The sequence below is a fragment of the Arachis hypogaea genome, chromosome 19 (assembly GCF_003086295.3).
Source record: "Arachis hypogaea cultivar Tifrunner chromosome 19, arahy.Tifrunner.gnm2.J5K5, whole genome shotgun sequence".
Taxonomy (NCBI): Eukaryota; Viridiplantae; Streptophyta; class Magnoliopsida; order Fabales; family Fabaceae; genus Arachis; species Arachis hypogaea.
In genome coordinates this window covers 133,142,563-133,167,235 of record NC_092054.1, presented here as the reverse complement: position 1 = coordinate 133,167,235, position 24,673 = coordinate 133,142,563, and the positions used below count along the sequence as shown (strand labels likewise).

At 35.5% G+C, this 24,673-nt stretch overlaps 2 protein-coding genes across 4 annotated transcripts; one reads left to right on the top strand and one right to left on the bottom strand.

Annotated features, from left to right (window-relative positions):
* Nucleotides 1-8,550: 8,550 nt before the first annotated feature.
* On the bottom strand, nt 8,551-12,063 carry LOC112776354 (uncharacterized). The gene has a single exon (XM_025820496.3). It carries the CDS (start codon nt 11,279-11,281, stop codon nt 9,053-9,055), a length of 2,229 nt encoding a protein of 742 aa, XP_025676281.1. The 5' UTR covers nt 11,282-12,063; the 3' UTR covers nt 8,551-9,052.
* A 7,978-nt stretch (nt 12,064-20,041) lies between these two features.
* On the top strand, nt 20,042-24,261 carry LOC112776355 (uncharacterized). 3 transcript variants are annotated; one of them, XR_003189919.3, is made up of 7 exons: nt 20,400-21,192; nt 21,556-21,728; nt 22,291-22,369; nt 22,447-22,674; nt 23,063-23,232; nt 23,483-23,619; nt 23,928-24,261. XR_003189919.3 is itself a non-coding variant. In XM_072227655.1 (6 exons), the coding sequence occupies exons 1-6, from the start codon at nt 20,665-20,667 to the stop codon at nt 23,538-23,540; spliced, it is 1,236 nt and encodes a 411-aa protein (XP_072083756.1). In that variant the 5' UTR covers nt 20,042-20,664; the 3' UTR covers nt 23,541-23,735. The 3 variants fall into 3 exon arrangements, 1 of the variants encoding a protein (XP_072083756.1); XR_003189918.3 differs by having other exon boundaries at nt 23,483-23,640; XM_072227655.1 differs by lacking the exon at nt 23,928-24,261 and having other exon boundaries at nt 20,042-21,192; nt 23,483-23,735.
* The last annotated feature ends 412 nt before the right edge of the window (nt 24,262-24,673 follow it).

Here is a 24,673-nt window from a genome sequence, read left to right as displayed (position 1 = left end):
GAAGCATAGTAAACGAAAAACAGGAAAATAAGAACAAGGAGATTAAGGAATGGGTCCACCTTAATGAGTGTGGCATCTTCCTCTTCTTGAAGAACCAATGGTGCTCTTGAGCTCCTCTATGTTTCTTCCTTGTCTTTGTTGCTCCTCCCTCATAGCTCTTTGATCTGCAGTCAAATGCTCTACCACTGAACTATGGACCCTTGAGATGAACCTCTCCATCTCTCATGACTCGGAGGTGGAAGCAACTGCCTTTCTTTTCCTCTTTCTAGAGGTCTCTCCGGCCTAGGTGCCATAAATGGTTATGGAAAAACAAAAAGCAACGCTTTTTTTCACACCAAACTTAAAAGGTTTGCTCGTCCTCGAGCACAAGAAGATAGAAGGGAGTAGAAGGAGAAGTGTGAATGGGTGGGTATGGGAGGGACATGGTTTGAATTGGAATGGTGAGGTAGGTGGGGATCCTGTGGGGTCCACAGATCAAGTGGGGTCAAGGACTTAACATCCCTGCTCCAATTAGGCGTGTAAAACGCCCTTGCTGTGCAATCCTGGCGTTTAACGCCAGACTGCTGCTTGTTTCTGGCGTTAAACGCCCAAATGTAGCCTGTTTCTGGCGTTTAACGCCAGGCAGATGCTTGTTTCTGGCGTTAAACATCAGCTTGGTGCTTGTTTCTGGCGTTAAACGGCAGACAGATGCTTGTTTCTGGCGTTTAAACGCCAGACTGCTCTCCTCCAGGGTGTGCTGTTTTCAATGCTGTTTTCATTCTGTTTTTGATTTTTCAGTAGTTTTTGTGACTTCACATGATCATCAACCTAATAAATCACGAAATAACAAAAAGAAAATAAAATAGATATGATTAAATAACATTGGGTTGCCTCCTAACAAGCGCTTCTTTAATGTTAATAGCTTGACAGTGAGCTCTCATGGAGCCTCACAGATAATCAGAGCAAGGTTGGAACCTCCCAACACCAAACTTAGAGTTTGGTTGTGGCCTCCCAACACCAAACTTAGAGTTTGAATGTGGGGTTTTGTTTGACTCTGTATTGAGAGAAGCTTTTCATGCTTCCTCTCCATGGTTACAGAAGGAAAACCTTGTGTCTTATAGTTTGCAATGTCTGCAAACCACAGAGCTTCCTGAATAGCAAACAATTGCTCATCCGAAAAGGTTTTAGAGATCTCAGTAGGAGGGAGGGATGCTCCTGTTACTGGTTCTATGCGGGACAGGTGATCAGCTACTTGATTCTATGTCCCTTTTCTGTCTCTTATTTCTATATCAAACTCTTGCAGAAGCAACACCCATCTTATGAGCCTGGGCTTTGAATCCTGCTTTGTGAGTAGATATTTAAGAGCAGCATGGTCAGTGTACACAATCACTTTTGATCCTACTAAGTATGATCTAAACTTGTCAATGGCATAAACCACTGCAAGCAGCTCTTTTTCTGTGGTTGTGTAATTTTTCTGGGTATCATTTAAAATGCGGCTAGCATAATGAATGACATGCAGAAGCTTGTTATGCCTCTGTCCCAGTACTGCACCAATGGCATGGTCACTGGCATCACACATTAGTTCAAATGGTATTGTCCAGTCTGGTGCAGAAATAACTGGTGCTGTGACCAGCTTAGCTTTCAGAGTTTCAAACGCCTGCAGACACTATGTGTCAAACATAAATGGCGTGTCAGCAGCTAGCAGATTGCTCAGAGGTTTTGTAATTTTTGAAAAATCCTTTATAAACCTCCTATAGAATCCTGCATGCCCCAAAAAGCTTCTGATTGCCTTAACATTGGTGGGTGGTGGTAATTTTTCAATTACCTCTACCTTAGCTTGATCCACCTCTATTCCCTTGTTCGAAATTTTATGCCTAAGGACAATTCCTTCAGTCACCATAAAGTGACATTTTTCCCAATTTAGAACCAGGTTAGTCTCTTGGCATCTTTTCAGAACAAGTGCTAGATGGTTAAGACAGGAGCTAAATGAGTCTCCAAATACTAAGAAGTCATCTATGAAGACTTCCAGAAATTTCTCTACCATATCAGAGAAGATAGAGAGCATGCACCTCTGAAAGGTTGCAGGTGCATTGCACAGACCAAAAGGCATTCTTCTGTATGCAAATACTCCAGATGGACATGTGAATGCTGTTTTCTCTTGGTCTTGAGGATTTACTGCAATTTGGTTGTAACTTGAATAGCCATCCAAAAAGCAGTAGTATTCATGACCTGCTAGTCTTTCTAGCATCTGGTCTATGAATGGTAAAGGGAAGTGATCCTTCCTGGTGGCTGTATTGAGCCTTCTGTAGTCAATACACATACGCCACCCTGTAACTGTTCTTGTAGGAACCAGTTCATTTTTTTCATTATGAACCACTGTCATACCTCCCTTCTTAGGGACAACATGGACAGGACTCACCCAGGAACTATCAGAAATAGGATAAATAATCCCAGCCTCTAGTAACTTAGTGACCTCTTTCTGCACCACTTCCTTCATGGCTGGATTTAGCCGCCTCTGTGGTTGAACCACTGGCTTAGCATCATCTTCCAATAGGATCTTGTGCATGCATCTTGCTGGGCTGATGCCCTTAAGGTCACTTATGGACCACCCAAGAGCTGTCTTGTGTGTCCTTAGCACTTGAAGTAGCGCTTCCTCTTCCAGGGGATTTAAAGCAGAGCTTATGATCACCAGAAAAGTGTCACCTTCTCCCAGAAATGCATATTTCAGGGATGGTGGTAATGGTTTGAGCTCAGGTTTATGAGGTTTTTTTCTCTTCCTGAGGAAGTTTCAGAGGCTCTTTCAATTCCTCTGAATCCTCCAGATCAGGCTGAACATCTTTAAAAATGTCCTCTAGCTCTGATTCGAGACTCTCAGTCATATTGACCTATTCCACTAGGGAGTCAATAATATCAACGCTCAGGCAGTCGTCTGATGTGTCTGGATGTTGCATAGCTTTGACAACATTCAACTTAAACTCATCCTCATTGACTCTCAGGGTTATCTCCCCTTTTTGGACGTCAATGAGGGTTCGTCCAGTTGCTAGGAATGGTCTTCCTAGAATGAGAGTTGCACTCTTGTGCTCCTCCATTTCCAACACTACAAAGTCAGTAGGGAAGGCAAATGGCCCAACCTTGACAATCATGTCCTCAATTATGCCTGATGGGTATTTAATGGAGCCATCAGCAAGTTGAAGACAGATCCGGGTTGGTTTGACCTCTTCAGTCAAGCCAAGCTTTTTGATGGTGGATGCAGGGATTAGGTTGATGCTTGCCCCAAGATCACATAAAGTTGTCTTGGTGCAATTACCCTCTAATATGTATGGTATCATAAAGCTCCCGGGATCTTTAAGCTTTTCTGGGAAGCTTTTCAGAATGACTGCACTGCATTCTTCAGTGAGGAGAACTCTTTCAGTTTCTCTCTAATCCTTCTTATGACTCAAGATATCTTTAATGAACTTGGCATAAGAGGGTATTTGCTCAAGTGCCTCTGCAAACGGAATCTTTATTTCAAGAGTCCTGAGATAGTCTGCAAAGCGAGCAAATTGCTTATCCTGCTCCTCTTGGCGGAGTTTTTGAGGATAAGGTATCTTGGCTTTGTACTCCTCAACCTTGGTTGTTGCAGGTTTATTTCCTACAGAAGTGGTTGGGAAAGCCTTTTTAGAGGGGTTGTTATCAGCACTTGTGTGTGTCTGATCCCTCACTGGCATTTGAATGCCAGGGTTGGAAGCTTGATTGGCGTTGGATGCCAACTTCCTACCTGTTTCTGGCGTTTGAACGCCAGAACTGAGCTTCCATTGGGCGTTTGATGCCAGCTCCTTGCCTGTTCCTGGCGTTTGAACGCCAGAACTGTGCGTGGGTTGGGCGTTTAATGCCAGCTTTGCACCCTTTTCTGGCATTTGAATGCCAGAGTTATTCCTCTCTGGGCTCTTACTGTCCTCAGAGGGATTTTGGATAGTATTTTGCTCATCCTCTGTCAGTTGTTCTTTTCTTGGCTTTCTGCTGCTCTGAAGTGAGGTATTTAATATTTTTCCACTTCTTAATTGAATTGCTTGGCACTCTTCTGTTATTTGTTTTGATAACTGCTGTTTTGTTTGCTTCAACTGTACTTCCATATTCATATTAGCCATTCTTGTGTCTTGTAGTATCTCTTTGAATTCGGCTAGCTGTTTTGTTAGAAAATCTAATTGCTAATTGAATTCAGTAACTTGTTCTGCAGGACTGAGTTCAACAGTTACTGTTTTAGCCTCTTCTTTCATGGAAGACTCACTACTTAGGTACAGATGCTGATTTCTGGCAACTGTATCAATGAGCTCTTGAGCTTCTTCAATTGTCTTTCTCATGTGTATAGATCCACCAGCTGAGTGGTCCAAAGACATCTGAGCTTTCTCTATAAGCCCATAATAGAAGATGTCTAACTGCACCCACTCTGAAAACATTTCAGAGGGGCATTTTCTTAGCATCTCTCTATATCTCTCCCAGGCATCATAAAGAGATTCATTATCTCCTTGTTTAAAGCCTTGGATGTTTAACCTTAGCTGTGTCATCCGTTTTGGAGGGAAATATTGATTCAGGAATTTTTCTGATAGCTGTTTCCATGTCCTTATGCTAGCCTTAGGTTGGTTATTTAACCACCTCTTAGCTTGGTCTTTTACAGCAAATGAAAACAGTAATAATCTGTAGACATCCTGATCTACTTCCTTATCATGTACTGTGTCAGCAATCTGTAAAAACTGTGCCAGAAACTCTGTAGGTTCTTCCTGTGGAAGACCGGAATACTAGCAACTTTGCTGCACCATGATAATGAGCTGAGGATTCAACTCAAAGCTACTGACTCCAATGGAGGATATACAGATACTACTCCCATATGAAGCAGTAGTGGGGTTAGCATATGACCCCAGAGTCCTTCTGGACTGTTCATTTCCACTTAGGTCCATGATGGAGAAAGGGAGATGATGCGGATTGCAAATAAATTTTTTTTTTGAGAACCGAAATTAAAATAAAATAAAATAAAATAAAATAAATGAAAATTTGACTATAAATTCGAAAATTTGAAGAAAAATAAATTAAAAAAAATTGAAAACTAAATTAATTAATTAAAAAGATTAGAAAAAGATGTGGGTGAGGATTTTCAAAAAAAATAAAGAGAGAGAAATTGGTTAGGAAGTTTTGAAAAAGATATGTCTTAAAATTAAAGATACTTGTAAAAAAATAAAAAAAGAAAAGATATGCAAAAGATTTGATTTTAAAATTTGAGATTAGAAAAGATAAGATAGGGAATTTAAATTAAAAAGTTTTGAAAATTAAATTTTAAATTTGAAAATTTGAAATTTGAATTTTAAAATTTGAATTTTGAAAGTTGAAATTTGAAATTTGAAATAAGATAAGATAAGATTTTGAAAAAAGATACGATTTTTTTGAAAAAGATTTAAATTTTAAAATTTTAAAACTAAGATAAGATAAAATAAAAAAATTTTAAAATAAAATCTGAATTTTTAAAAGGAAAATTCGAAAAATCAATTAAAATAAAGGAAAAAGATATTTTTGAATTTAAAGAGGAAAGAGAAAAACAATAAGATAGCACAAGACTTAAAATTTTTAGATCTAATACTCCTTGTTTTCGAAAATTTTAGAGGAAAAACACCAAGGAACACCAAACTTAAAAATTTTAAGATCAAGACACAAGGAAAACTCAAGAACACTTTGAAGACTCACAAGAACAACAAGAACATGAAGATAGAACACCAAACTTAAAATTTTTAGAAAACCAAAACAAAATTTTCGAAAATTAAAGAAAAATCAACAAGAAAACACCAAACTTAAAGTTTGACACAAGATTTATTGAAAGAAAAATTAATTTTAAAAAAGTTTTAAAAAAGAAGATAGCCAATTACCAAGAACATAAGCATCACGCTCTAGCCAATTGAGCTATAAATTTAAAGTGTTTTAACAAGGTATTTAATAAATAATTTTTTTTAGATACTAATAATTCGAAAATGCACAAGAAAAACAAGAAAAATCACAAAACAAGAAAAACTAAAGATCAAACAAGGAAAATAAACAAGAACAACTTGAAGATTAAGAAAGAACAATGAACACAGTTTCGAAAATTTAAAAGAAAATAAAAACATGTAATTGACACCAAACTTAAAATATAAAACTAAACTCAAACAGAAAAACTCAATTATTAGTAAAAATAAAAATAAAATAAAATAAAATAAAAAATAAAGTTTCAAAAAATTTTTAAAAAAGAAAATAAGGATTCTAAAATTTTAACAAGAACAATAATAAAAGACTCTGACCCAAAAGACAAAATCTTCCTAATCTAAGCAACAGGATGAACCGTCAGTTGTTCAAACTCGAACAATCCCCGACAACGGCGCCAAAAACTTGGTGCAGGAAATTGTGATTCACACTTTTCACAACTCCGCACAACTAACCAGCAAGTGCACTGGGTCGTCCAAGTAATACCTTACGTGAGTAAGGGTCGAATCCCACAGAGATTGTTGGCTTAAAGAAATCTATGGTTACCTTGTAAATCTTAGTCAGGAGATTAATTATGATTATCAGTTTGAATTGCGAAAAATAAAAGAGCATGAAATAAATACTTGTTATGCAGTAATGGAGAATATGTTGAAGTTTTGGAGATGCTTTGTCTTCTGAATCTCTGCTTTCCCCCTGTCTTCTTTTTCATGCACGCAAGGTTCCTCCTATGGCAAGCTGTGTGTTGGTGGATCACCGTTGTCAATGGCTACCATCCGTCCTCTCAGTGAAAATGGTCCAGGTGCGCTGTCACCGCACGGCTAATCATCTGTCGGTTCTCACTCATGCTAGAATAGGATCCATTGATCCTTTTGCATCTGTCACTACGCCCAACCCTTGTGAGTTTGAACCTCGTCACAGTCATTCAATCCATGAATCCTACTCGGAATACCACAGACAAGGTTTAGACTTTCCAGATTCTCAAGAATGCTGCCAATGGATTCTAGCTTATACCACGAAGATTCTGATTAAGGAATCTAAGAGATATTCATTCAATCGAAGGTAGAACGGGAGTGGTTGTCAGGCATGCATTCATAGATTGAGAATGGTGATGAGTGTCACGGATCATCACATTCATCATATTGAAGTGCGAATGAACATCTTAGATAGAAACAAGCGTGTTTAAATGGAAAACAGAAATAATTGCATTAATTCATCGAGACACAGCAGAGCTCCTCACCCCCAACAATAGAGTTTAGAGACTCATGCCGTCGAAGAGTACAAAGTTCATATCTAAAATGTCATGAGGTGCGAAAATACACCTCTAAAAGTTGTTTAAATACTAAACTAGTAACCTAGGTTTACAGAAAATGAATAAACTATGATAGATGGTGCAGAAATCCACTTCTGGGGTCCACTTGGTGTGTGCTGGGGCTAAGACTTAAGCTTCTCACGTGCCTGGGCTGTTTCTGGAGTTAAACGCCAGGTTGTAACCTGTTTCTGGCGTTTGACGCCAGACTACAACATGGAACTGGCGTTGAACGCCAGTTTACGTCGTCTATCCTTGAGAAAAGTATGGACTATTATATATTGATGGAAAGCCCTGGATGTCTACTTTCCAACGCAATTGAGATCGCGCCATTTAGAGTTCTGTAGCTCCAGAAAATCCACTTTGAGTGCAGGGAGGTCAGAATCCAACAGCATTAGCAGTCCTTTTTCAGCCTGAATCAGATTTTTGCTCAGCTCCCTCAATTTCAACCAGAAAATACCTAAAATTACAGAAAATCACACAAACTCATAGTAAAGTGCAGAATTATGGTTTTAATTTAAAAACTAATAGAAATATAATAAAAACTAACTAAATTATACTGAAAACATACTAAAAACAATGCCAAAAAGCGTATAAATTATCCGCTCATCAGAAGTGTTTTGCGAAGTAATCTTTAAGGTTATACCATATCTCATGAACAAACTCACAATTAGCCACCTAACTTGCAAATCTTGGATCTATGGATGCGAAGAATCATGAGAGGAGAAATTAATCTTCCTGTTCTCAATCGCTGAACTCTTTTGACCTATCTCTTCTTTTCGGTCTTCTTTCGTGTTATATTATAACAATTAATTTTAGTCAATATTATAATAGATTATTAAACAAGAACAATATAAAATTCATTAAAGATAAATTTTTATTGGATTTACATTTTAACTTTTTTTTTTAAATTGAATTTTGTATATTTTTATTTTTGAAAATTTTAAATTTTTTTCTCATATTAAATATTGACTTTAGTGTTGATCGTGTAATATTAGGCTTAGCTCGTACTGATATTATAAACAGAGAGAATGATGATAGATTGCTACATTAGGTTAATAGAATAGGTTATGTATGTAGACGTTTAGGAGTTGAAATTAACTTGCGCAACAACCGCATATTAATTCAGCGTAAAAACAAAGTTATGTATAAGTTTATAAAGAACCCTATAGTTAAAAGGAAAAAGAGAATTAAACATGAAATTGTCAAATACGTAACTAATTTAAAAAAATGAATGTTGTCTAAACTTTGTTTTAAGAAAAGAGGCAAAATTAAACAACCACTTATATATAAAGCTTCTTCACTAGCAGAGATGCATTAATTAACATATTATTAACATATGCTTCACTAGCCATGTACATTCTACTGATAAGCTATGAAGAATCATATATAGAAACACACACATATATAAAAATATATAGTATAGTGTTTGTATATGTGTATAAGCACAGTGTACCCTTAGCTTTCATCTTGTAACGTGGAATCCATATCCCAATTCCCAGCCTTTCAAGTTAATGGGGAAGTTAAACCGACATGCATGCATCGTCATCAAAAAAGACATTAAGAGTACGTACCCAAAAGTTGAAAAAAAGAAAGAAAGAAAAAAAAAATACAACAACAAATGAATGAAAAATTAGTTAGTGCACTTTAATCAAGTCCATTTCTTTAAACTTGCTCCCACCATATTCAATTCCCCAAAGTATCTCATCAGAATCTTGTTCTTTTCTTCTTCAGAATGTTCTGCGAGTTTCTTCAAACCGGATGCAATATAATTAATTATTATCATCACAGGAAGCTAGTTTCATCTGCCGAGGCAGAGCTTCTGGCAACTCCGTGGCGCTGATTCTTCTTCTTGCCTTTAGGATCACTGCCACAAGAGATGCCGCACTCTACTCCACAGATGGTGCTGAAGCAAGAGAACAACCCACTGTCCGTGTTCCTTCGCGAACGGCGGCTGGGTGTCTTGCTGGTGCTCGTTGCTGGGAAGCTTGAGAAGTCTCCGCGGTCCGCTACCGGCGGAAGCTCTGTCCGCCACCTGTCCAGCTTCGACTCCAACCCTTCCACGCTCTCGTCCAGGCTCCACCCTCCTACCGTTGATGTCCCCTCTTCGTCCACACGTGGATTTCTCGCCATTTCGGCCGCCACCTCCGACGCCGAAGGCCCCAGCTCCGACTCCGTCACCACCGGTGGTCCAAAGTTCCCAAGATTCGACCTCCGTGGTGTTGTGTACTCGAACCTCGGCGTGTACCCGAATGGATGCATTGGTGTTGCGCGGTTCGACATAGGGTGGAACCTCCCCGGAGAGGCGCGATACTGCGGCGCCGGTGAGGGACGGTATTGCTTCGGTAAAATTGCCGGAGAATTCCTAAACTGTGGTGCCGGTGAGCTATGGAATTGTGGCTTTGGTGAATTATGAAATTGTGGTGCGGGTGAGTTTCTAAACTGCGGTGCCGGTGAACTATGGAACTGTGGCTTTGGCGAATTCCAAAACTGATGTGCCGGAGAACTCTGGTATTGCGGTTTCGGAGAGTTCATATACTGTGGTTTTGGAGAGTTAATGTAATACGGTGCCGGAGAGTTCTTAATCTGTGGTTCCACAGCCGGAGAGCTCATGTACTTGGGAGCCGGAGAGTTTCGGAACTTAGGAGCCGGTGAAGCGTGAAATTGCGGCGCCGGTGAAGCGTGAAATTGAGCCGCTGGTGAGTTGTGGAACTGTGGCGGTGGTGGCGGCATATACTCCGGCTTTCGTGAAGCGGCAGGGGGTGCTTCATGGTGATGAGTATTGTTGGAGATGACATGTCCATCATGTCTGATGTCATCATCATCATGAATGGTGTTAACAGAGGAAGCAACATCATCATCATCATGATTATTAGCATACATAGCTTCATTATTGTTAGGGTAGTGGTTGTTAGCATTGTTTTCATTCCTGTGGTTATGGTTGTACTCTTCCGCATGGCCATGTTCCATCATGTTGTTATGATGTTGATGTTGATGTTGATGATGATGCATGAAGGCGTTGTCGCCACCTTCGAAGTTTGGAGGTGGAGGTTCTTGAATATGAAGAATCTCCGATTCAGTCATCATTGAAGCCGAATCGTCGTTCCTATTCTTCTTAAGCCTCCACGGCAAGGAACCGCTGAGGATAGATTTTGATTTTACACTTTTAGCCTTCTCCGGTGAATCCTCACTTGTCACGGAATTACCCCTCGACCTTCTCCCCTTTTTCTTCTTCTTCCTCGTCTCTTCTTCCTCGTGCTGCTCAACTTCTGGAAGACTCGAAGCACCCGAAACCACCGATTCAGAAATAGCAGAATTTGCCCTTCCCTTGTTGGCAATTGATCTACGAGCCACCACCGCCTCGGACCCCATCATGGAGCTGGTGTCACTCTTCGTCCGCCTTAGCTCCGGCTTTATTGGAGCCGCAGAGGAGCTGCGGTTGGCGTTGGAGGTTCTGCGACTATTGCTATCATTGAAGAGGTGGTTGTGGCTGTCGTAGGCATCTTTTTCTCCCATCAGGTGACGGTACCCAACGGCGGATGAGTTGAGCGTGTACAGCGGCATGCTCCTCATGGAACTGTCCAGCACCGCCACACCAATATTAAGAATACCCTGGGGCCTCCCGGAGGCACGGCGGACCTGCAGCGCCACGAACCTCATCCCGAGGGGAGCGCGGTTGTTGTGGTACGGCCGGTCAGGAGGAGGCGGGATGAGGTTACCTACGAGCACGCGGACCGTGCCGACGTGGACGTCCTTGAACCAATGCAACGCGTATATCTCGATCATGATTGCTGACGTGTCCGCATACAAGAACTCCTCATCAACCCGGAAAACAAATTTGTCGTTCCACGTGGGATTGGTGTGGCCTTGCGTGTCCACTCTAGTGGATAGCTTGCGATCAGGGTGCACCCATGCGACCGCGTAGGTACGCATGTTTCGCGTGACGGGTGCCAGATCCTGAGCGGAAATAACATTGAGCTCTAGAAGCTGGAACGGTGCTAACACGTTTGACATCTTTAAAAGAAATAAATTAAATGAGAATCACACGAACGAATAACCAAACAAATTAAACAATGGTAAAAAGAATATGATTACGATTATTTGAGTTTGTAGGTTTGGATGTATGATTTGTAGAGTTTGTTGGAAGAATGGGATTGCTTTTTGAGGTTATCGAGTTTGAACCAGCCGAAGAAAACAGAGACGGAAGGGAAAATGGATTTCTTTGGAGGGGTGTTGTTGCCGCTCGGAGTCGTCCAAGGAGAGGACGACGCAGGAGGGCGTGACATGAAGGGGAGGGGACTGCCTGTGGGGGTTTCTAGGAAAAGAAACGCGTTGGTTGGGATACAAAACAAATAAAACGCACGCAAATAACTAAGCCATGTTTTGCTGTCTTTCGTCCCGTTAGATTTACAAAACGGCACCGCATTAATTGGAGGGTCTTACCTTCTTCTCTCCCCTTTTTTAGCTTCTCCAATTTTGGAAATTTTCTTTTCTTTTCTTCCCTCTCCTGCAACAATTCTCATTACTCGCTGTACTCTTTTCTATTTTTATTAGATTTAGTTTCCAATTGTTGGGGGGACCCTGTTATTTGTTTAATGATCATTCATTCTTGTGTATATATAGTAAAAGGTGACTCTCTATAACTACAGGCTAAGGGATAAGCACGTGAAACAGAAATCTACCTAATTAATTAATGCCTTGTTAAGTTAGTATATTCAACAATATTAGTTGAAGATGATGAAACAATGATATTGCTTTTATAAAGTATGAGTATGATACATAATGATATTGATGTGTGTAATATAATTTTAACATAGGTGTGGATTAGAAAATGTATTCTAGGAAATATTATGTTTGAAAATTTTATATTCACGGATATTGTAAAATAAAAAATATTATTTATATATAAAAAATTAGTTACTAAATTAACTAAACTTTTTTTAAAATAATTTATTTATGCATATACGTATTTTTTGGAGTATTTATATATTTTCATAATATATCTTATCTCATTTACAGTATAAACAAAATAGATATAGACATTTTATTTACACTGTAGACGAGATAAAACATACAAATGTGTCAAAATATCACATTTATAAACGTAATACATTGGAAATGATAGATTATGCATATCTCATTTACAGTATAAACAGATATGGTTAAACCTAGCTATTTTGTTTACACTGTAAACGAGATATAATAGGACAAAAATCAAATATCTATAAAAAGATCAGCAAATCGTTGGTATTCTTCACAAAACTATCAATTCTTCCTTCTGTTCCGATCCTTTTTTTTTTCCCCAAAACTTAGAAAAAATATCCAATGGCAATGGTTTCTTTGATTTGATGGTGTATCCCAACTATCATATGAAAAATAGTGATAACATGGTTATATTTGAGTGTGAGAGTCCAGCGATGTTTCGAAGTCGAAGAGCAAATTCCTTGTCCGAATTAAAGAGTATAATATTGACGCACGTCAGTGGTGCAAAGAGAAGAGGTTGGTAGAGTTGGGTATAAGATGTTAGCACCGATGGGGAATGGAATGTTTCGGTTTCGTCTGTTTTGGCTCGATGGCGATGAGCATGTATGCCTTATGTTTGATGTGCACGGGAGACTTATGGTTGAACAAGTGATGGAACTTTCAGTGGAGGTTCGTGACGTTGGTGGCGGTAATTTTGGTACCTTGAACTTTGTATCGGATGACCCTTCTCTTGCACCAAATTCGTTGCACTGTGCTAGTTCAACGTAGGACATGGACGTTGAGGATGAAGAATCCAGCAAAAGTAGCTGGGGAGTCAAGAATTGTGACCAAATAGTGATACTTTTTTTCTGTGTAATCTTAGCTGGGGTAAGAGATTGCGTCAACCATTCCAGACCAGCTTGACAGTTGGCAAAAGGAGTCAGATTGATGTTGTAGCCTTTCTCTGGCAAGTAACAGAAAGTACAGAAGAAGTGTTTCATCTTATCATGTGAGGTCATTAACTTGTCAGAAAAAATTAAGTTAAGCAGACAGTATCCTGCAATTATAGAATCTGTAGAATATTTTTGGGCCAAACGTGGTTGTAGCTCAGACTCAAAAATGGCAGAAAGCCATAATTAAAAAAACCAAACGGGATCGTCAATATTAGTGATTCTCTTTTTCTCCCTCATAAGGTCTGTGATCCAATCTAAAGTGAGATATAGTTAAGCCAAAAACAATTTAGCTAGACACAACTTTTTACCTTCGGCTAACATAATGGTCAATGGAAGATAAGTGGGTTCGACTTGAATACTCCAGGAACAGAAAACAACACCACTCAACCAATAGAGAAGGAATGCTATGTGCTCATTATCAGAAACATATTCCTCATTTTGACCTTTGTTATTGCGAATGAAGCTCTGGTAGGTGGTGGAAGAGAGGTCAATGGAATACTTAACTACTGTGGTCGACTTGATAGAAGTTAAAATTTTCTCTCCCAATGGAGATAGGTCAGTTATAGCAGCTATAACCAGAAGAGTTAGAGTAATCATGTCATATGGGGTGTGAAAAGTATGAGAAGTCTCATCCTAAAAGTACAATGCACCTTCCATTAGTCTTGAATTAATTGTGTAAGAATTTTTACTAAGATGAATTAGATCGTATATTCCAATTTCTTTCCATAGGGTCATCTTCTCGGTTTCAATCCTATCTAACTAAGTACGGTAGCTTTCAATGTTGGTCTTTGGGGATTTCTAAATAGCCTGTTATGTGAGTCAAAGTATCCAATAGGAATGGAATCTTGGAAAGCAACGAGTTTTCTTTGAGAATGATCAGGAAAAAAAATTTTGATCTTGTTTACGGCATTGGGAGAGATGATAGGGCCGATAAAAACTGAGTCTATATCGTCAATAGTGAAAGAGAGTAGCACTTGAGATTCCCATATTTTTTATTTTGAGGTCTCTAGTTCAAGAGAAATTTTTTTGTCATTTTTGACAACAGACTTATCACAAATGATCACTTTAAATAAAGTAGGAAGACTTGTTGACAGATTGTGACTTGAGGTAGCCATAGGAGTACAGATTGAAGAATTCAAGTATTCAGTCTCGAGATTGTCAACAATGAATGAACAAGCTGTAAAGGCAGAAAGTAGTGCATAAGAAAGGAATAAAAGTTGAGCTTATATGGGTTTAATTTAATTTAAGCAGTAAAACAAGAATTTTAACATGAAACAAGACTTAATAATGTGCTTGCCAATACTTGTGAATATAAAAAAATATTAGCAGCCTATTTATTTATATATTAGAATTTTATTACAAATTTATTATAGGACCAAAAGATAAAAGAAGAGATGTCTCTTTAAAAATTATAATATTTAACTGTTTTTCCAATTCAAATGGACTACGCTAAGGAGCATTTTTAATTCCATCACACATGAACATACCCAAAAAAATAATCTTTAACTTTTCAATTAAGTGGAGCATGCATATAATTTGAATAACAAAGAACATATTAAACAAGATCATAGTAAAAAAAAAAAAAGCACAAATCTGTGATTGTAAAATAAGGTCACATTAATTAGCTCATAAGGTCACATTAATAAGGTTACATTAATCAAAACGAATATAAAAGAAAAATAAGAAAAGGAAAAAGACAAAAACATAATAGAATTAAAGGATAAAGATTTAGAAATTAAATCTTAATTTGGGTCAGAATGTAAAAGAAAAAAAAGAGAGAACGCTCTTCAGAATAAGATTTTGGTATACATAGATAACACAAGAGATGTTGTTCACATTATTTTTGTATAGTTAGAATTCCTCTAAATAAATGATGAGAAAGAAAAAGATAAGAAATGGAACTAACAATTAAATCTTACTTGAAATATCAGAAAAGTTAGCTATAGTTGAACTTTTGTGAATTAAAAAAATCCACTATTGTAGATAAAATTGGGAAGAATGAAAGACAAAGGGTTGAAGAAAAAGCTTTTAATTGTTCAAACACTAATATATATTTTTTTTTTACAAATATTACCAGATGATAGTATATAGTGTATTAGACTATTTTATTTGTTTATTTATTTTTTTATTAAAATAAAAAAAAGAAAGAGGAATTGCATATGCAAAATTCTTCGTCCATTGATTATGTTTGTATATACTTCTTTTATTATTATAAACAACCAAATTTTTTCACTTTTCATCACTGTATGACTTCAAGTGAGAAATTTTTGGGGACATTAAAAAAATATTATTTTTATAAAAAAATTATGTAAAAAAATAATTAATTTTAGGTTGATATTTTTGCATATAATATTTATATTTATTTTAATTAAATTAGATCATTTGACAATTTAGTTATTTTTTTACTTTTGAATTGGCATCAAACAAAGAGTGCGGGAACAATTACACAAGAGACAATTCAAATTGGCCGAAAAATGGGGTATTAAGTATAACTGTCAGTTGACATAGGAAGTCTATAAATAGGTCTTAGGTTAGCATTGTAAGGGAGTTCAGTTCTTTTAGAAAACACTTAGAAACCCAAAACACTCTCAACCCCTTGGCATCACAGAATAAAAATTGGAAATCTTAAATAATTCTTCTGAGCTCAAACACCTGTAATTTGCTTTCTTTCAGTTATTATTAATAAAATTTCTCTACTTTTACGTGTTCCTCTCTTATACGTTATATATCTTTCTTCATCTTCTCTTTAGTTTCTTGTTTGTTTTAATTTCTACATTTTACTTTACCTCCAGCACCTTGTGTTTATTTGTTTATATGCTAATTTTATTTCTTTTAATTTTTATTGACGATACAATTGTGACATTGAGATACCCATATTTTATTTTAAACATTAACAAAATTTGAGTAAAAATATAGTGTTAATGAGATATGTGTATTATTATAAAAAAATTACAATTAAAATAATATTAATAATTCAAATTTTTAGCATGCAATTAGTACTTAAAAAGGTTGGTGGAAGAGATTAAAAAAAAGGATATGTTTGAACAATTAGTACTTAAAAAAAGTAAAAATTTTAGATTAAATTATAGATAGAACTAGATTGATTTAAATTTGAAAAAAAAAACTTCTACATCTTCAAGTTCCATGATGAAAATACGATAATTGTACCAACTCCTAAAAATTGAAAGATGAAATATGTGAAGTTGGTGGGAATAAATAAAATAGAGAAAAATGAGGAGATAACCGTTTTAATTATGTGCCAATTGTTAGGAGAAGTTGTTGGAGTAAATAAAATAGAAAAAGAGTGAGAGACGCATGACCCGAGTGCACAGGAGACGGGGAGTGCTGGCCACCGAGGATCACGAGCCCTTCAACACCGAGGTCCACGAGCAGCACCGTTGGAGGTCCAAACGCCGTCGGGGGTCCTTGCGCCGTCAGGTGTCCAAGCTCTTAGCCACGGTAGCGTCGATGCTAGGAATGACGATGCGGAATAGGCGGAAGCAGAGGCAAGCCGTGTGTTAGAGACACCGCAGTTGGGAACGGGTGAAGGAGAACATCGTGAAGCTCATGTGCTTTTGAATCAAACCAACAAAAGATATTCTAAGTTGGCAGGAAAGGAACCAAATCAAGAATTGAGATACTCATGATACAGACAACTAATAATGAACAATGTGCATATGGCAGAGGTTGTGATATTGTGGAGGCTAAATCGGGATCTGAATTAGAGAATATATATGTGATAGATGATGAAAGGTTGAAGTGGGAAGAATAGATGAAGGAAAATATGAACACTTGAGAATTAGCAGTTATAGAAGAGTAAAGTATCGTTTTTGTCCCCAACGTTTGGGGTAAGTCTCAAAGTTGTCCCTAACGTTTCAAAATTGACTCAATATTGTCCTGCCGTTAGGGATCCGTTAACACAATTGACGGCGGGACAAAATTGAGACGATTTTAAAACGTTAGGGACTTAAATAGGACGAAAACGTTGGGGACAAAAATGATACATAGAAATAAATTTTAATTTTATCCTCCAATAATATCAATTTTTTACTATACATAGTATTCAATTATTCTTTAAACACATCTAAGTAAATTATACTTAATTATATTACTTTCATTTTAAATAAATTATTTTTTTATAATTTTACTCTTAAAGATTTTTAGTTATCATGAAATATTTGTAAAATGACTAGTATATAAACTTGCAGAAAAGAAAAAATAATATATATACAATAAAATATAATTATACCTTTTGTCTCTAATGTATTATAATTCTTTAAAATTATAAAAAAAGAAATTTATTTAAAATGAAAGTAATGTGATTAAGTGTAATTTATTTAGATGTAATTAAAAAATAATTGGATACTACGTACAGTAAAAAATTAATATTATTGAAAGATAAAATTAAATTAAAATTTATTTTTATATATTATTTTTGTCCTTAACGTTTTTGTCCTATTTAAGTCCCTAACGTTTCAAAATCGTCTCAATTTTGTCCCACCGTCAATTCTGTTAACGGATCCCTAACGACAAGATAACATTGAGTTAATTTTGAAACGTTAGGGACTTAAATAGGACGATTGAAACGTTAAGGACAACTTTGGGACTTACTCCAAATGTTGGGGACAAAAACGATACTTTCCTCTGTTACAGAATGAAGGAGATGATATTATGACAATACTACAAGCTCAGAATGAAGAAATTACAAATAGAAGAAAGATGGCAAAACAAAAAGAAAAAGCGAGAAGGAACAGACCTAAAAATCACAATAAGATGTGTAAAAATATGTTTAAATGATTTATAGTTGTTGAAATATTAGGGGGTTTAAAAGGTGATGAGAAGTTGAGTATGGTAAAAGAACTGAAAAAAAAAATTTTTTTTGATTGAATATATTGGGGTTGATTAAAACTAAGAGGTAGGTGTTGACTAAATTTGATGTAATATGTATTTGAAAAAATGGCATGGTGGGATGGGATTATGTGTAATCTGTAGTTGTATCTGGAGGATTACTGTTAATTTGGGATAATATGCCGTTTAAATTAAGTAATTATAAAGGAAAGTTATGGTTGCTTGTGGAGAGAGTGATGACTGAAAATAATTTTAATTGTGCATTTTGGTTGGTGTACAGAGCGCATGTACGAGCTGACTAACTTTTGATGTGGGAGGAGTTGAGCTATTTGGTGGCGTTGTGTTAGGTTCCTTTGTGCTTCATGGGAATTTTAATGAAATAATGCAAGAAGAGGAAAGGAAATGTGCGACTAAATTACTAGGACCTGCTGAAAAGCTTAAGAACTGGGTACAGAATATGTAAATAAATAGTGGACTTACCTCTTAAATCTTAATGATCATAACTTCACGTAGATTAGGGGTCGACAGCATAGTTGCTTTGATAGGGTGTTGGTCAATGTAGATTGGTTTGAGATTTTTTCAGATACTCGTCTGTGAGGTGTGGTACGAAATGCGAAAATTTTTAAAAATAAAGAGAAAAGTATTAAGAACATTTAAATGAGGTCGTTTCTAAAACTATAAGGAGTGGTGTGGTGATAATCGATGTGGTTGTTGATGACGATGTTGGAGATGACAATAGTTTGTTGGTAAATGTTTTCCTTATCTTTGTTGTGTGTGTTGTTTTAGTTGAGCCGCTCCACTTTAGTGTGTTGAACTTTTTTTTGTTCCCCAAAAAAAATGAGAGATAATCATTTTAATTGTGTATCCGTTGTTAGGAGAGATATGGTTTCAATTTTCTCCCCACTCTTTTTTTTTTGTTTTATTTATCCGTGTCAGTTGTTAGAAGAGATGTTAGGAGAGATAACCATTTCAATTCGTTTCAATTCTCTTTCAATTTTCTCCCCCACTCTTTTTTTTTTGTTTTATTTATCTGCATCAACTTCACGCTTCTCATCTTTCAATTTGTATGGGTTAGAATAATTACCATAATTATTCTCATCATGTAACTTGACCACGTAAAAGTTTTTTTTTTTAATTTAAATCAATCTAATTTGATTTATAATTTAATCTAAAATTTTTTTGTACTCTTTTTAAATACTAATTGTTCAAACATATCATTCGTTTTAATATCTTTTAACAACTTTTTTTAAATACTAATTGCACGTTAAAAATTTGGATTATTAAAATTATGTTAATTGTAATTTTTTTTATAATAATACATATATCTCATTTACAATGTAAATAAGATACGTATTTTTTCGAACTCTAAATATCTTGTTTGCAAACGAGATGCGTGCAAAACAAAACTTGGCTTATCTCACATAAATTCATCTTGTTTACACAGTAAATGAGACAAATCATATGATACAAGTTGATAAATACACTACAAATTATATATTTTGATAAATAAAATAATTAAATTATTTATTTAAAAAAAATTGATTTTTGCACCCATTTCCATCCCAACATGATATCTCCCCGAATGTCCACGCTTATGGATTTCGGTTGCCATCTCTAATTATATTTTTGCTGGGTTTCTTTTGGGTCACTATTTTAGGTCTTGAAAAGGATCCAAATATATGTTTGTTACATTGAGATATACATATTTTTGTTTTTTGGTCAAGCATTGAGATATACATGTTGGGCTGACCCTAAACAATAGAATTGGCCCAAATATCATAAAGAAAACCTTGAATAGAAGACATGACCAATCCAGTTACTTTCATGTGATGGGAGACTTTCCTCCGATCCCACGCTTCTTTAGTAGAATCAATCAGACAATCACATTCATCTTGTTTCTTGTGGTTGTGGGATCGTCTTTTGACCTTGACTTGGATAACACAACAGCATTTCTGTAAATTATTCTTTTAAAAATATTTTTAATTTAAGGACTGTTCTAATTAGTATTTTTAAGATATTTGTTAAAGTTCTGAACAAAAAAAAAATATTTGTTATTATTTAATTTGAGAATTTCAAATTTTAATATTCTCAATGAATTTTTATATTTAATATCTTAATTAATATTTTAAAACACTTGTTAACAATACTTTTTTATACATTACTATTTATAAAAAAATTTTGGATTTAGTAATTTTTAATAATTTTAATCAATATTTAACTAATACCAAAATTAAATTATCATTAGCAAATAAATTTTACTAATTTATATATATAAGTTTTAATAAATATAAATATAAATATAAATTATTATTAATTAAATATAAGTTTTAAATAATAATATTTATTGATTATATAGTATTATTATTTTCACATTATCCAAACTGAAAAATGAAACCAAAAAATGATTAAAAAACTTGGGCCAAAAGGAGAGCTGCTCATCATGTTGAAAATCTTATTTTCCAATTTCTCAAATCTCAAGGACAAGTTCTTCAGTTCCTAGCAATACAAAAATCAGAGCTTATCTCTGATCAATATATATTATAGGCAACGAATCTGAAACTAATAATAGCAACACAGACATACTACTCTCTTAACATAAATCTTGTTCTTGGTGGTGGTTTCAAATTCAAATCCATGGATAATGAGTCAGAGAGACTTAACAAGTCAGCACCAGAAACGGAGGAGGAAGAAGAGTTCAAGTCAACCTTGCATTCAGCTCCATCATTTGAGATATACAACACCTCCCATGGAGAGTTTGGAGAAGATGAAACCTACCCTGGAGTGGTTTTGTTGAAGAGAAGGGAGAGCCATGGCAGTGGTGAATTCACCTTTGGTGGTGGTGGCAGAAAGAGGATGGAATTGATTGAGGAAGATGCAGAGAATGAGAGAGTTGGTGAAAAAGAGAAAGAAGATGATGATGATGATGATTTTGTTGATCTTGAACCACCAAGCCCACCCATGTATCTTGCAGCAGGGCTTGGTGTTGATGCAACTGGCTTTGATGCTAATGCTGTGGTTGGGTTTGAAAACTCTCTCACTCATGATGATGTGCTTGTTCCAAATTTGCAGGAGTCTGAGGATCTTGAAGGCTATTACAAGAGGATGGTTGATGAGTATCCTTACCACCCTTTGATTCTCAAGAAGCATGCCCAGATTCTGAAAGTGAGTTTTTTGTTTTGTTTTTTTTCTTTGGACCTTTCTTCTGTTCGATGAAATGACTCACTTGGAACTTTTTATTTTGGGTAGAAAAAAATGTAGCTTATCATGAAACTGGCACGTGAATATGTGATGACAATTGCAGATTTCTATTCAGTTTGTGTGTTTTCAAGATCATATCAACATAAGTTGCTAATCTTGATAGTGTCTTATTATCAAATTAAGTGAAAAGGATAAGAGATATATAATAGAGCTTCTTAGCAAAATTTACAAACATGTAGGTGGCAAATTTGACAGTCACATATATAATATAATCATCATCTTTCAGTCTTGGATATTGAATTCTACTTTTTTGACATTTGTTGCCAGTCTAAGGGAAATCTTGAAGAGGCTGCTGAGTACTTTTATCGTGCGACACTAGCAGAACCTAATGATGGTGAAGCCCTAATGGAATATGCAAAGCTTTTATGGGAACATCATCATGACAAGGATAGGGCAGTGGTCTATTTTGAACGTGCCGTTCAAGCTGCTCCTAAAGACAGGTACCACAATAGTCCTGTCTATTTGTTCTCATTTAGAGGCTAATATAGCACAAAGACATGGTTGGTTGGAGTGGCATATTCTATTTCCTTAACCATTGCTCTCGGATTCAAGTTCACAGCATGGAAAACTTGTTATTGGGAGAGCCATGCCCACTCTATGGTGTTTCCAATGCTTGAACTGGAATTTTTCCTGTAGGAGGATACCATGGTTTTGACCAAAAACAAGGTCCACTGTGGCATGGACATTGCATATGAAAAACGGAAATATCATAATTAGTCCTGGACTAAATATGCTTTTTCAATCCCCTACTGTTGGAAAAAGATGTTCGAAAGCGAGGAAATTTGTAAAGTGACAAAGTAAGGGGTTAATCACCATTGAATTTGTAGTTTCTATCATGTGAGTCCCACTACTCACTTTCTCACTTTACTGACTTTCTCACTTTGGAGGAACTTCATCCCCTACTGTTACTGTGTAGCCTGAAGAAACTGGAAGCTACACTTTAATCATGCAAACCATTAAGCATTGCTAGCTAACATTAAACGTATAACATATTTCTTTCAGTCATGTCCTTGCAGCATATACTAGTTTTCTCTGGGAGACAGATGATGATGACAATGAAGTTGGAAATGATCAAACTCAGGTTCTTTTCTGTTTTGTTATAGTTTATCACATGACAAGGAATAGTTATGTCATACTGAATTTTAAAACTGAGTGCAGAGTGATAAGGAAAAACTAAAGACTGAGCCTGTCAAGCCTTCCAATGAAGGAAGTTACCAAGTTCGTCCATTCGTGCATATTTCAACAGGACAAGAGATTGACTTAGCAGATATTAACACAGTTGATTGGAGCGGGGATAGTGATGTGGCAGATTATTTAAGAACGTTGGTTGAGGAGAATCCTAATAATCTATTGGTTCTGAAAAAGTATGCTCAGTTTCTATTTCAGGTGAGACAAGTTTTGGGCACACATGATTAAACACTTAGATTCACTTCAAAGCATTCTTCTAATATGCACTCATGCAGATGCTTCTAAATTAAAGTCTAGACTAGCAACAAACACCAAGTGGGGCACTTAATATCATTAAATACAAATACAAAAATATTATGTGCACACAAAAAATCAGTAACCAAATTAGCCACCATGTATTTATATATAAATACATGTATTATTTAACTCATTTTTAGTGTGTATTTTGTATTTCAATATATGTTTTATACAAGTAGCTGATTTTAACATGGTTGACATAAATAACATTTGAGGCATAACCTATAATTAGTTACTTGAACTTCTCTTGGTTTAAGAAAGTAAGAAACCCTCCACATTAAATTTACAGTCCAAAGATCCAGAAGCAGCAGAGGATTTCTACTCGCGTGCAGTCTTAGCCGATCCCAGTGATGGTGAAATGATATCGGAATATGCTAGGCTTGTGTGGGAACTTCATCATGATCAGGAAAAGGCTTCATCTTTGTTTGAGCAAGCAGTTCAAGCTACACCTGGGAATAGGTACAAATTTTGATGCACATCCATTAGGATATACACAAGACCATTGTATTGTTAACCTCAATTTTCTACTAAAGCTAAAAATATAAAAAAACTTTTTCTTTTTTTATTGGGTGATTAGGTCCTTATTGGTTAATTAAGTATAAATCCTAATTCAAAAGAATTGTTGAATTACAGAAGCAGCTACTTACAAGTAAGAAACTACATTTGACAATAATTAAGATTCTAATGCTTATCACTTGTGTGCTTTCAGCAATGTTCTTGCAGCATATACTTGCTTTTTGTGGGAAATAGAAGATGGAGAAAGCTGATGTAGTTCAAGGTAGCAGTGATATTCCAGAGATCTTTTAACAGAAAATCCCATACCTGTTGACAAATATTCAAGAGAAGGTGCTAACCATGCTTGAGAAGGTGCACGTGAATCTTATACATAATATCATTGGAGAGGAGAGGAAACCATTAACAGAAAATAAAAATAATAAAAATAAAATTCAAGGAAGTAGACATATATATATATATATATATATATATATATATATATATATATATATATATATATATATATATATATATATATTCTTCTTGTTTTCTTCCTGAAGTTTTAGAATTTCTATAACATGTAACTAATTTGCAGCGAGACAAAAAGTAGCTTACTAAATGAATCATGATTATGCTAAGAGCTTATCTCTTTGATGCAGTGTTTCGGACCCTGCCCTGGTTAGTTGATGGACCTTATTTACTTCAAGCTATTAGAACTGATCATGGCTTCACATGACTGATGAGTGCAAGAATAAATGAAATAAAGTCAAAGACTTAACAAATTCACACGCAAATTATTCTCCTTAGTAATTTGGTTGTCTGTTTATTTTGGTGAACGGATACAAAATTAACAATTATCTTTTTATTAGCCGAATGTCAGCCATGGTTGCACTTGTGTAGGGTGTAGGTATGTATTATCTATTATGTTCAAGGGGAAATGCCTTTTTAAAATTTTAAAAAAAAAATTGATAGATGGTGTCAGGTTATTTTTAACCATTGAATGCATCTTTATTTTTTTTTTTTTATCTATCCAAATAATTTTATTGAGTCTTGGAAATTTAGACTGCAATTCTAGCAAATAATTGGCACAAACGGCTTCAAAACTCCTTGATTCGTGTGTCAGAATCAGCCAAGAATAAAAGCCAGATCATGAATATGAGAAAATGGGAAAGAATAGTTTGTGATTGAAAGTGTTTGTTTAGATGTGATTAAGTTGATAAAAAAAAGTTTAATATTTTTTTTATTTTTTAGTATGTTTGGTAAATTTTTAATAATAAAAACAGAAGTATTAAAAAATAATTTTTTTTTAAATTATAATTTATATCTTTTTTTTTTAAATATTTTTGATATAATAAATAAACAAAAAATATTTTTATATTATTATATCTAAATATAATTGATAAAT

Bases quoted from the DNA above. Each gene is read 5' to 3' on its own strand.
- LOC112776355 (XM_072227655.1), top strand. From the start codon at position 20,665: ATGGATAATGAGTCAGAGAGACTTAACAAGTCAGCACCAGAAACGGAG. The intron at 21,193-21,555 runs GTGAGTTTTTTG...ATTTGTTGCCAG, and splicing joins AGCATGCCCAGATTCTGAAA to TCTAAGGGAAATCTTGAAGA. The intron at 22,370-22,446 runs GTTCTTTTCTGT...AACTGAGTGCAG, and splicing joins TTGGAAATGATCAAACTCAG to AGTGATAAGGAAAAACTAAA.
- LOC112776354 (XM_025820496.3), bottom strand. From the start codon at position 11,281: ATGTCAAACGTGTTAGCACCGTTCCAGCTTCTAGAGCTCAATGTTATT.